This window comes from Gadus morhua, chromosome 3 (assembly GCF_902167405.1).
Source record: "Gadus morhua chromosome 3, gadMor3.0, whole genome shotgun sequence".
In the NCBI taxonomy this organism is placed as follows: domain Eukaryota; kingdom Metazoa; phylum Chordata; class Actinopteri; order Gadiformes; family Gadidae; genus Gadus; species Gadus morhua.
The window spans coordinates 2,571,902-2,584,349 of NC_044050.1; the positions used below are offsets into that span (position 1 = coordinate 2,571,902).

Sequence of the window (12,448 nt, forward strand, 5' to 3'; positions counted from 1 at the left end):
AACAATTCCCAATTCTCAAGCGTCCAAAATAAGGCATTCATTTTAAAGAAAATAAAGCAGGTATTTGTGGTCGCTGGCATTGAGTAAGTCAGGAGTAGGCCTGTAGCACGAGTGGAGGACAGGAGCAGTAGGCCTTTGGACTGAGTGGTGGACAGGAGGAGTAGGCCTATGGACCGAGTGGAGGACAGGAGGAGTAGGCCTATGAACCGAGTGGAGGGAAGGATGAGTAGGCCTATGAACCGAGTGGAGGGAAGGAGGAGTAGGCCTATGGACGAGTGGTGTGGAGGACAGGGGGAGTAGACCTATGGACCGAGTGGAGGACAGGAGGAGTAGGCCTATGAACCGAGTGGAGGACAGGAGGAGTAGGCCTATGGACCGAGTGGAGGGAAGGAGGATAGGCCTATGGACCGAGCGGAGGGAAGGACAGGAGGAGTAGGCCTATGGATTGAGTGAGTTGGAGGACAGGAGGAGTAGGCCTATGGACCGAGGGGAGGACAGGAGGAGTAGGCCTATGGACCGAGTGGAGGGAAGGAGGATAGGCCTATGGACTGAGTGGAGGGAAGGACAGGAGGAGTAGGCCTATGGACCGAGTGGAGGACAGGAGGAGTAGGACTATCTAGGAAGCTCCCAGGGGATTGGAGAGCTTGTCTATTGAGGGCGCCAACTGGAGCGTGAGGGGGAACTAATCTCTCCATTTAGGTGTTTAGCTGAAGCTTTTTAGCTGCAAAGCTCCTCTGTTTTCTTTGACTTCTTAAAAATGCGTTTGTAGAGCTAATGTGTTCCCATTCCTTCTGATGCTACTCTGTTTCTTTTGAGGATCCTTTTGCCAAGATTTACTGACCGTCGGCCTAACTGGAATGGGAAAGGCTTCGGCGATCTGTTTCATCCCGATGCTTCTGATCCATGTGTGGCTTTTAATTTCCCCCTATTCTGTAAGATGTACTGCAGCACCCACTGGGTGCTTGCCACTGTACTATGGAGCTTTGTGTGATCTTCAACTGGGTGCTAGTATGGTCGGCTGTCATCAATAAACTGCAAGCCTGTGACCAATTACCTGGCGATGGCCTCCTCCATTTTCTACTAATTTTCAATCCTTGATAGAGAAGGCTAGGCATATTGATCTCTCTCTCTCTCTCTCTCTCTCTCTCTCTCTCTCTCTGTAAATACATATATAACTAGAACTGCAAGCAGTTATGCAGGGGTCCAAGAAGTGTGCATTTCGCCGGCACAACGCGACAAGAAATGTGCGTTTCGCCGGCACAATGCGAAGCATGTGTTCAAAACGCTACCCTGAACCTGTGGATACAAAGGATTTGACCGTGGTAGGAGTAGCGAGAAGTCAGCGTAGCGTTTTCGCGGCGAAATTTTGTAGAAGATACACAATTTCCTCGTTTATTGCGCCCCCTAATGGCGAAATGTTCCGAATTTTTTATCGAACGACATCAAGGTTGGCACCGACATGTGTGTAAAATTTGGACTTGATCCGATGTCTAATTTTGGTATTTTTCTGGATTTTTGATTTTCGACGTAAAACGTAGCTAATAAACAAATATTCAAAATGCTACCGTTTCGTAATCGAAGGTCGGATCAAAAAAGTGTTGGAGTTTTTCTTTTCGTGTGCGTCTGAAGATGTCGTGTGCAAAGTTTGGTGTTGATTGGTCAAGGAATGTGGGAGGAGTAGCGAGAAAACAGTTTAGCGGTTTTGGCGATTTTGCGAAAAAAAATTATGGACGCAAATGGGCGTGGCCTATGCCAAAAGATGCAGCAGACTCCAGTGAATATGTGGGTACAAGTTTTTGACTGTGGGAGGTTCGGTGTGGGAGCTATAGCCCCAAACGTGTTTCTCCTTGGTATAGCGCCACCTAGTGGCCGGCATGTCTGGATTTAGTCGTCTGCCGTCACCTCACGGACCTGGATGTAGTCATGTAATTGGCGTGTCGGCACCATTTACGGTTTGGGCTGTGGTACCACTTCTAGCTGGGAATAATAATAATAGGAAGAAAAATCCTTACAAAAACAATAGGGATCCAACCTGTTGGCTTGGACCCCTAATTATTCTTTGTTCTACCACAGTTTAACCTATAATGCTCGCACACTAGACTCACTTTGTGGATGGCTATGTAAATAGTTAGGCCTACCAATCATAAGTTTTGCCAAACCACAAAGTTTTATGTCATAAGCTAATGAAGTGAATGCAGAATTAATTTACAGGGATGTGAAGAGGCTGTCTGGCTTTAAGTATATGATACACACGTCTCCTTCTACACATAGTCCAGTGAACATCATATCCCCTAACCCTACAGGCTAGCCTTAAAGGGTTTTTGTTTAGGTGTTATGCAATATGGAGCAGAATAACTTCTTTCAATTCGTACACTTTGAAGAACCAAACAAACGTTTTTTTTTATATATTTATTATCATTTTAGGTGTAACGAGATTCATAGACATCAAGTGAAGATAAAAGTCTACGAAAAAGACACACACAGTGTGAAACATCAAACAAGACCAAATCCTTGTTTGAAAACAGCATCATATGCAAAAGGCCACCCCAGAGCCTGTGGAAAAAGTGTCTCTTCTTGTCTAGGTCCAGGGAGACCATGGAGCTACAGCGAGGAGCCCACCACTTTGCAGCTCTTCCTTGTCCATTTTTCCCCAAAGAGCTGGATCCATCAGAGTCATCCTCTCCACAAAAGGGTAGAGACATGCTGGTCTCCTTGATAAGCCCCTTCCTTGGAAAGCATACAGACATCAGCTGAGCTGCTTGTCAACACAAGTTACCGGGCTAGTTAAACAACCCCCCCCCCCCCCCCCCCAATCTCCAGCACCCTCTCTACATGCTCATCTACAACGTGCTTTCTCTTTACGTTTTGGTTTTCGCCGTCCTCCCTCAGTGTGGGCCAGGGGTCTTCACGTAGGAGACGGAGGGAGAGGTCAGGAGCAGGTGTTTGGAAAACAATGGTCCCCCACACTTCAAATGCCATGGGGGGAACCCTGGTTTCAGGAGGCGTTTGATGTCAGCTCTGCTGACAGCGAGCCAAGGCAAGGCTAGGGCAGGGTGTCCATTGGGGGGGGGCTGGTTGCTCTCTGGACCGGCCTGCCGGGAGAGAGGGGCTCTGAGGGGGAGGGGATGACAGGATGTCCAGGCCGGGCCTTGCGTGTAGTCCTGAGTCCCTGCAGAGACAAACACAAGAGTCAGAGTGAGGCAGCAGGGCTGGAGACTCCGTGGAGACCACAGCCACTCCGTCCTTATCCAATGGGGAAGGGGACTGTCGCAATTTCAACCAATAGATTTGCAGTACAAAAAGGCAGCTTGTTCTGAGCCGCAGTTCGGTGTGTACAACCCTAACAACCTCCCCCCGACCCCCAACCTGCCCCGTCCGCCCCCTGACCCGTCGGTCACTGACCAGTTCCACTCCCGCATGGTGAAAATGGACCAGTGCTCAGCTCAGTCCCTATACCAGTCACCTCTACCCCTCCCAGCAGATCAAATCCTTCAGACCAGCCTCCCCCACCACCCTAGAGCAAGGCACTCCTAATAACAGCAATGCAGCGTGTATTTCAGCTGTCAACAGTAGCAGTAGATTCCCTGTATGGCCAGCACGTTTCCTCCAAATCATCCAAGTGAAACAAAAAGACATGTATGGACTGTCTCTGCTAATCCATGAACTGTCACATGTGTACATTTGACATGAGAAAATGAAAAGGTCTCGGGTCATTTTCACCAAACGAACACTGGGTCTCAACAGACCACTTGGTCTGAATGAACCCCGGACCAATCACTGTGTGGAGAGACCCCTCTAGGGGACAGTAATGCCGCTTTTCCACCGCACATGTAGCTCGACTCGACACGACACGACTCGACACGGTAGCAGCGCGGGTCCTTTTCCACCGCAAATAGTACCTCCGGGACGTGGGCGGGGTCGGCTGCGCGAAAGGGCCGTGACGTATTTTTGTACGCGACCCAAACAACACCTACGTAACCCACACATGGACAGAACCCACATAACAACAATGGAGAACATCGATGCGATGGTATTCGTGTTCGTATTATTAGCTGGCATGTTGAAGAAGTGGAATATGTTGGCTGCGGCGCTGCTATGGCTGTTACCAGCATGGTTGCCATGTCGCTCTCGTGACTTCGTCACACTCTCTGGCCAATCAGTGGCCGGCCGTCTGCCGACGTCACCTTTTAGCATCGGCTCAGCCGCTTGGAACCTAGAGCGAGGCGGTACTAGAAAAAGCAGCCACTTCAGGTACCAGATACCATGTTTTCGCGGTGGAAACGCAAAAAAGGCGAGCTGAGTCGAGTCGAGTCGAGTCGTGTCGAGCTGGTACCATGCAGTGGAAAAGCGGCATAAGAGTGACTCCCTGAGGCCAGACCCACGCTGTAGACCCCCCCCCCCCTTTACAAAGAAAGAGTTGAGTGAGGGGGAACTTTATATCAAATATGAAGGTCACCCCACTACTGCAGGGAGACACACAAGGAGGTGGGATAGTCCTTGAGGTCAAGGAGGTGGGAGTTGTGGGTGAGAAAGGATCCAACAGCAGCTCTAAGTACAACGTTGTCTGCTGGCAGGGAGGGGCTGTTCCAAATCTACGTCTGCTTCCAGACGCCCAGGAACCCAAAAGCTCAAGGTATGTGTGTGTCGGGGTGTGTGTGTGTCAGGGTTGGGGGGGAGGGTGTGTCGGGGATAGGGGGGCACATGGCTGGCTGGCTCGGGATGGCACAGCCCAACTGACAGGTGGATTGTTTCCCAAGAGGCAAGACTCTTAATTACCAAGGGCCTGAGGGAGTGTGTTCAGTGGTGGGGGGGGGGTCCTATAATGGTCTTCAATTGACCCGCCGGGCCCAGAACATTAAAGACAGAAATCCTTGAGGGTAAATCAGCCCCCACCCCCCCTTAACCGGAGTGGTCTTTGGTCTGTTCCCAGCCGGCCACCCCCCCTTAACCGGAGTGGTCTTTGGTCTGTTCCCAGCCGGGAGGCGGGGGTCCTGACTGGAGAAGTGGAGAAAGCATCTGATTAATTGCGCTAAGTATGCCCGGGCTTAATGAAAATTACATACGGAGTAACAACCCCATAATCAGATGAGGAGAGAGAGAGAGAGAGAGAGAGAGAGAGAGAGAGAGAGAGAGAGAGAGAGAGAGAGAGAGGGAGAGGGAGAGGGAGAGAGCGAGAGAGCCAATCATTATCCTCCCCCACCCCCTGCTCTTTCGCTTATGATCAATTTAATCAACAGGAAGTGAGAGAATATAGAAAGCACCTCTTAGCTTTAATTGACCTCTGGATCCGCAGCATCCATCAGGGCCGTAACGTCAACGTGGGGCCAGCAGGGGAATAAAATGTGGCCCTCAACGCCCATGCTTAGACATGACATTTAGACAAGCTTTCTTTAGTGTCTGCCAATGTGTGCAACCAATCTTTGGGATGTAGCTTCGCTTTAGATCTCTTAAGGCCGGTATATAGTCCTCCGTAAAGTGCAGTACATAGAGACGGAGAGCTCTCTCTGTAGCCGGAGAGCCTGTCAGAGACCCTCTCCGTAGCTTACGTGCGCATCAATATTTTTTAACTATCCGTTGACGCAACGGAGACGGCAAGGGCTGTGATTGGTCCTCTAACAAAATCATTTCCGGAATCACTTCTCCGGTTTGACTTTGCACCTTATTTACTTTGAACATTGTTTACTTTGCACATTAAGGGCCAATAAAACACCAAATACGATTTGTAAAGCTTTGGAAGTTTAATAGTTTTTACCATGTAAAAACTATTTACATGGTTTATAGTCAACATATAAGATCGATCGGGCGGCGAATTGCATTGCGTATCCGACATCACGACGGAGAACTCCGTGGTTACGGAGTCGGATTACGGATTACGTAATTATTACGTATTACGAGTCTGAGTAGTATACTGGCCTTAATTCAGCATATACATAGCTGGTATTGTACTTGAGGTTCACACTCAACCTTTTTTTTCTATGTGGTGATAGGACGTCACGTGTACAAGTACACAACACATGTACAGCTTATGGTGGTGTGGTGTTGTGGTGTACTGGCATCTCCGTCATCACACTGAATAAATACACGGTTGCTTCTCCCAACCATGTTTGGGGAAGCTGGTCCCTCGGTTGGGTAATATTTCATGCCACGCTGGCCTGTTCTGCTTCATGCCTGTGAGGTAGGAGGTAGACCACTGGGAAGCCTTGATGAGGCTGTTTGTTATCCGTGAACTCTGCAGTATTATGGAGGAATAAGAGTTCTAATAATTGTGACGCTATTATATCGTATTACTATGAACCCAGCATGCCCCAGCCAGTGTTTCAGTCAGCAACATTCTGTCACAGCTGGAGTGATTCTGAAGGAAGGGACAGGGACGCCATTTTAGGACGTTGGAAAAGAAAACGATGGATGCAGCGTAGACCTACGGAGACTCAGGGAAAGATATCCTTGTGTGGAAAGTGAAGCCTGATTGGTTTATCAGTGTCACAATCGCAGTTGTGCCAGTCTGTCTCTGGGGGTAGGTCTTGCACGCTTACAAAAGTTTGATGTCCATCGTTAAGGACAAACAGTCGTGTCAATCGTAAGAGACAGGGGTGTATTTTTTTTTTCTCAGCATGTTTCTTTTTGGGGGGCGGCGTTTGTTTTCACTATGGAAGCGTTGTCTGCTCAGTTTGTCGTGCCTACAGGCCTAGCCTGTCTATAAAGTGGTGGTAGCGTGGCGAGAAACACTAACCAGTGTTTCTCACTGGTTAGTGAGAAACAGTTGCGTCAATCGTTAGGGAGAAACAGTCGTGTAAATCATTTGGGAGAAACAGTCGTATCAATCGTTAGGGAGGAACAGTCGTGTCTAGACTGTGTGAATGAGCCATGACCCGGAAGGATTTATGGATAGCATTTGTGAGAAAGGTCTAGCAAATCGAAATACCGTGAGTCTACGATAAGTATCTTATCTACTATAATAGCAGGCCTGTCGCACCAGTTACTCAAGTTGGTCATGTGCGCATGTGGCAAGCAGCCTGCAGCTCACACACACACACACACACAGCACGCGCGAACACATACATACACCGCAAGCATGCACATACCCAGCGCATACACACACCGCACACACACGCACATGTGCACGAACATACAAGGAAACGCACACACACGCACACAAACACTCGCGCGTACAAGCGCAAACACCCCGAGTCAAGACAAAGGCAGCGACACATACACGGAAGCGCACACACACACGCACGCGCACACACCGCACATCAAGGCAAAGGCAGTGACACAGTCGCCGAGGTAAGATACTAACGTAACTGTGTCTTCACAGTCACACCAAACGCGAAATTTTTCGCCCGTTCGCATTGTCGCCGAAGTTTTGTCGCGCCCCACATCATGATCTGTCGCTGTGCAAGTTTTGTCGAATTTGTCGCGCCACAACAAGATAACCACCATTGCATGTCTTTACCTTTTGTGGAAGAGGGAGAGACGTCGGAGGGCCCGACGCAGTATATTCATAATATTGTAATGACCACGGAAGAGGCAGTGAATGAAGTATTGAATAGACAGAGATTTATTAGATAGGCCTACCTAATAAACCGTTGGAACACACAAGACCGGAAACATAGCAACGCCGGTAAAGAAACCCCGAGAAGACCAATCCCTATGAGAGCTCCCCGCGCTACGGCCATCCGGAGGCGCACAGAGCTTTTGGCCGTGATATTATGCATACAAATATTATATTATATAATACTATTATATTATATATAGAGCTCGGGAGTCGCAAACGGCAACATTCACTTTCTCCTCAATGCTGCAGTTCACCCCGGAGTCCCCGACTGCACTGAGTTTGACGGTTGAACGCTGATTGGCTGTTACGTTACACATGTGACTCAGTGGCCACGCTGTTGAACGCTGATTGGCTGTCATCACGCGAAATTCGCGTCAAAGTTCAAATATTTGAACCTGAGCGAATTTTTCGCGCGACAAATTCTCGTGAACGCGCTTGCCTGTGCACGGCAAAAGTGTGGCGCGACAAATCAAAACTTGTCGCCCGTTTTCTCTCGCGAAAAATTTGCCCGAAACGCGTCTATACGTTCACTTTGTATGGGATCCTGTCGCCCCATCACGTTTGGTGTGAACACACGGTTCCGCCGTCGACAAACTCACCCAGGTAAGACTGTCTATAGGTTCTGTCTATAGACTGTAGAAATTGCGATAAAAGAAGGGAAGAGACAATTTCTCACCTCGACAAGCAACGGCAGGTCGTTCATTTTGTCATTTAAAAACCGTTAAAGGGGACATATTATGAAAACAACACTTTTCCTGGGATTTGGGGTGTTGTTTTTGGTCTTTGGTGTTCCCACATGCATAAAAACTTTGAAAAAAGTCTGGACATGATTTTTGGAGTGAGATATGCATTACTGAAAGTACCCTGCCTACAGTTACAAAACAAGCGAGTCAGTTTCGGCGCCCCCTCCTACGTAGGAAGTTGAATGTTACCGCCCACTTCCCTACATCCCTCCAATCAGAGCATAGCTGAGATTTTGTGGACCAGCGACGAGCAGCTCCGGCGGGGGTAACTCGGCGGCAGCCCTGCAGCTAAGCTCCAGGAGTACAATCCCTTTCTCTGCCGGACTGCTGCTGAAGCTTTGGCGGCAGTCCGGAGGAGGAGACATGGAGGAGAAAGGGATTGTAGGAGCTGAGCTGCCGGACTGCCGTGGGGATAGCTCAGTCTGTCCGCCGTCAAAGCCGTCCAGCAGCTCCGGCGGTGTACTCCGGGAGCTGAACTGCGGCCGAAGCTTTCCGGCTGCTCCGGCGGGTGTGCTCCGGGGGCTGAACGGCCGCCGAAGCTGGCAGGTCCGGTGGCAGTCCGGCAGCTCCGGCGCGGGGAGCACGGCGGCAATTCCGGCAGCTCAGCTCCCGGAGTGCAATCTCTCTTTCTCTTCCGTGTCGCAGTTCATGGACTTCAGAGAGTCAAGGCCAAAGTTCCATTCCTCTCAGCCATTGCCGAGATATCCCCCACTATGAGTCTTTACTTGTTGTGGAAGTGCCAGAAACTTCAGACACAGTCTTTATGATAATTCATAATATCATCCGAGGCATACATAGCTTCTGGCCGTGATATTAGATATAATTTAATATAATACCAATATATAATATTAATATTAATATATTATATTATATGATATAGATATAGAGCTCCAGGAGTCCACAAATGGCAACAATCCCTTCTCCTCGATTCTGTGGTTCAGTCTGACAGCTCATTGCTCAATGGGAAGCAGCTAATTTGCATTAAAGCTACAGACACCAGAAACAGTGCATTCTGAAGGGACTGAAACGGAGGGGAATAGCAGTAGGCACGATTTTTTTTCCTAAAAGCTATTTCCAGCAAACAGCTTCAAAAACATGTTTTCTGGAATTCAAATACTATGTTTACTTGTTGGGAAAACACCATAATATGACAGTGTCCCTATAACACAACGAAAACATGTCAATAACACAGTATGATGAATTACGTCTATAGAGTCCACCACAAGACTAGACTTTGTTGCTCAAACTTAATAGTACTGTCTTCCTTGAGCCTCCCGAAATGTCAATATTGATATCCCCCTTCCCCCCTGCGGACTGTTTTAGTTTTTTAATATTTTTCTTATGTTTTGTCTGTATGCTATGTTCGACTGTAGGTTACTGCTGCTTGTCTTGGCCAGGACATTGGAAGAGATAGCTAGATAAGCTATTCAATAATTGATTTGCATGCATAGTATACCACACTTTCCTTTGAACAATTATCCCTGTTACCATAAATTGACCAATTTTATAATGTAATCAAATGCTCACACACAAGCTGCTTTCAGACACACGTTTAAGTCCTGATATTCTCCTGATGGGCCGTATGTGTGAATATATCCTGACATTTGTACCCTGAAAATCTCCTGAATAATACTGAGGTAGTATTTTCTCCTTAGGAAATGTAAATTACCTTATATGTGAATGAGGAATAGCAGGTCGGTATTTCTCACACCACTTCAGTTGGCGTGTTGATGATGATCTCTGCATGTCATTGAGTGGCCCCCTAAATGATAATCAGCCTGTTGCCTTTTGTTTGCTGAATGGTTAAAAAATATTTTAATGTTGGCACTGCTTTTAAGAGTCATTTGTGGTGAGCGAATGTTATACGCTGTAACATTATAGGCAAAAATATTATTATATTATGCGCTCTCAAATTTGTCACATTATCGACTGGGGTTTCCACATTAATGCCTTGCTTTAATTACAAGTAGAGGTTGAGCACGGGACGGGAAAACTCTAGTTTCTATAATTATACTGATGTCATACAGAGACCCCTAGCGAGCGCCCCGTGTAGTGCAGTGTGTGGTCGTGTGTTAGAGTGCTACTTACAGAGGGGCCCCTAGCCAGGGCTTCACATGTAGTGCCACTGTCCCTCCATGCCCATGCCCATGCCTCCTAGGGTTCCTGCAGGGACACACACACACGTTACTGTCTCATACCCACAGAGACCTGAATCAAACTTTGTTCTAGTTGTGTTTTCAGTGAACTAGTAGTTCCTTCCATGTTGTGTGTGTACCCGTGTGATAACGCTGTGGTTTATATCCATTACAGGACGTCTGAGGGTCTGAGAATCGTCTGGCCCGCGGCTCCAACACAGAGACAACCTCATGTCACCTCCCAACAGGGGGGCACGCAAATAGAACAAGTGTGAGCGTGTGCATGTGTCATTTCTCTTTTGGACTCTGTGTGTCTGTGTGTGGGTGTGTGGGTGCGTGTGTGTGTGTGTGTCACTTCTCTTTTGGACTCTGTGTGTGTGTGTGTGTGTGTGTGTGTGTGTGTGTGTGTGTGTGTGTGTGTGTGTGTGTGTGTGTGTGTGTGTGTGTCTGTGTGTGTGTGTGTGTTTGCGTGTCACTTCTCTTTTGGACATGCTGTGTGTGTGTGTGTGTGTGTGTGTGTGTGTGTGTGTGTGTGTGTCTGTGTGTGTGTGTGTAGGCACATATGCGTATTATGTATTTTTGTGGGTGTGTTTTTACGCAATCCACTTCCTACCAGGTGGCCTGATTCCCATGTGTGTCTGGCCGTCCATGACGAAGCCTCCCATTGGCTGACCATCTGGAGTATAGGGGCCGCCATGGCTCACTGTGGAGATGCACGCAACACATACACACACACACACACACACACACACACACACACACACACACACACACATACAGACACACACACATACACGCGCACATACACACATGGAAACCATGATTACTGTCTCCCGTCACGACTTTTAATTACCATCTCTCTCTCTCGCTCTACCTCTCTCTCTCTCTCTCTCACGCTACCTCTCTCTCTCTCATTCTCCATCTCCCGCACACTCTCTCTCTCTCTCTCTCTCTCTCTCTCTCTCTCTCTCTCTCTCTCTCTCTCTCTCTCTCTCTCTCACAATCTCCCTTTACCCCTCTCTCTCTTTCTCTCTCTCTCTCTCCCACTCTCTCTCTCTTTCAAACTCTCTCTCTCACTCACTCACCCTCCCTCTCTCTCTCTCTCTCTCACTCTCGCTCAACCTCTCTCGCCATTCAACTGTCCAGTAATAGCCTCATTTGGTTTGGTTCTATTTCGACTTCCATAACTGCTCTATGTGGCGCAGCCCGTTGCACAACTTAGACCTGGAGACCTTATTCTGTACAGGGTTTATTTAGATTAGGTAACCCGAGGACTGGTCTCATTATGACACATTGAGGAACACCTCTGCCTACATTAGACTTCAATTCAATAACATCTCTTTTAAACTCAGCATTCTAATCAAATGATGACATGTTGCTCACGATAAGTGAACGTCTGACATGTTGCTGAGGGCTGTCACCTCTCCAGTATAACTGGGCCATGTCTCATACATGCGTGTGAAGGACGTTGGATCATCTGTATGTACGCCGGTTCTTCCTATTGGCCGATACCGGGCCACTGACCCTTACATCGTGGTACTTATGGGCACACGGTCCAACCTTGAGTGTTTTGTGGAGCAGGCCCCCTCCCAAGCCACTGTTCACAGGTCCACCATTTAAAGTGGGTCCAGGGTTAATGGCTCTGAGAGCGGGCCAGCGCCTGTGTTTTCATCTGGGTTCCTGCCCGCTTCTATTTGTTTTAATCCCAGGTTCAAATGTTAAATGGAGTGGCCGGTCGGAGCGATTAGCCTCTTTGTCCGGGGCTAATCTCTGGGGCTTCAGGGACCATTCACTGTGGGGGGCTAAGCCCCTGGTCCAGGGAGCACCAAATGTAACAGGTTGGCCAGGGGAAGGGGGCGGGCTTATTTATTCAAAAAACACTAAAGCATTGGGATTCGAAAGCACAAAGTCGAAGGGAAGGCAGCAAATAGTAAAAACCTAAATCTGGTCGTTTTTTAAGTATCGTGGTCATTCACCGGCAACGTAGTGCCCCACTATTAGATCAAAATCCTAAT

General features: G+C 48.2%; 1 protein-coding gene across 1 annotated transcript in view; it reads right to left on the minus strand.

Moving 5' to 3' along the window:
- Positions 1 to 2,401: 2,401 nt before the first annotated feature.
- LOC115540850 (homeobox protein Meis1) overlaps positions 2,402 to 12,448 on the minus strand; it is a 36,654-nt gene continuing 26,607 nt past the window's right edge. The window contains exons 11-13 of the mRNA XM_030352440.1: positions 11,047 to 11,136; positions 10,387 to 10,461; positions 2,402 to 3,169 (exon numbers count right to left, since the gene is read on the minus strand). Of these exons, the coding sequence (XP_030208300.1) occupies positions 10,409 to 10,461; positions 11,047 to 11,136 (143 nt within the window). The 3' untranslated portion in view covers positions 2,402 to 3,169; positions 10,387 to 10,408. The remainder of the gene's footprint in view (positions 3,170 to 10,386; positions 10,462 to 11,046; positions 11,137 to 12,448) is intronic.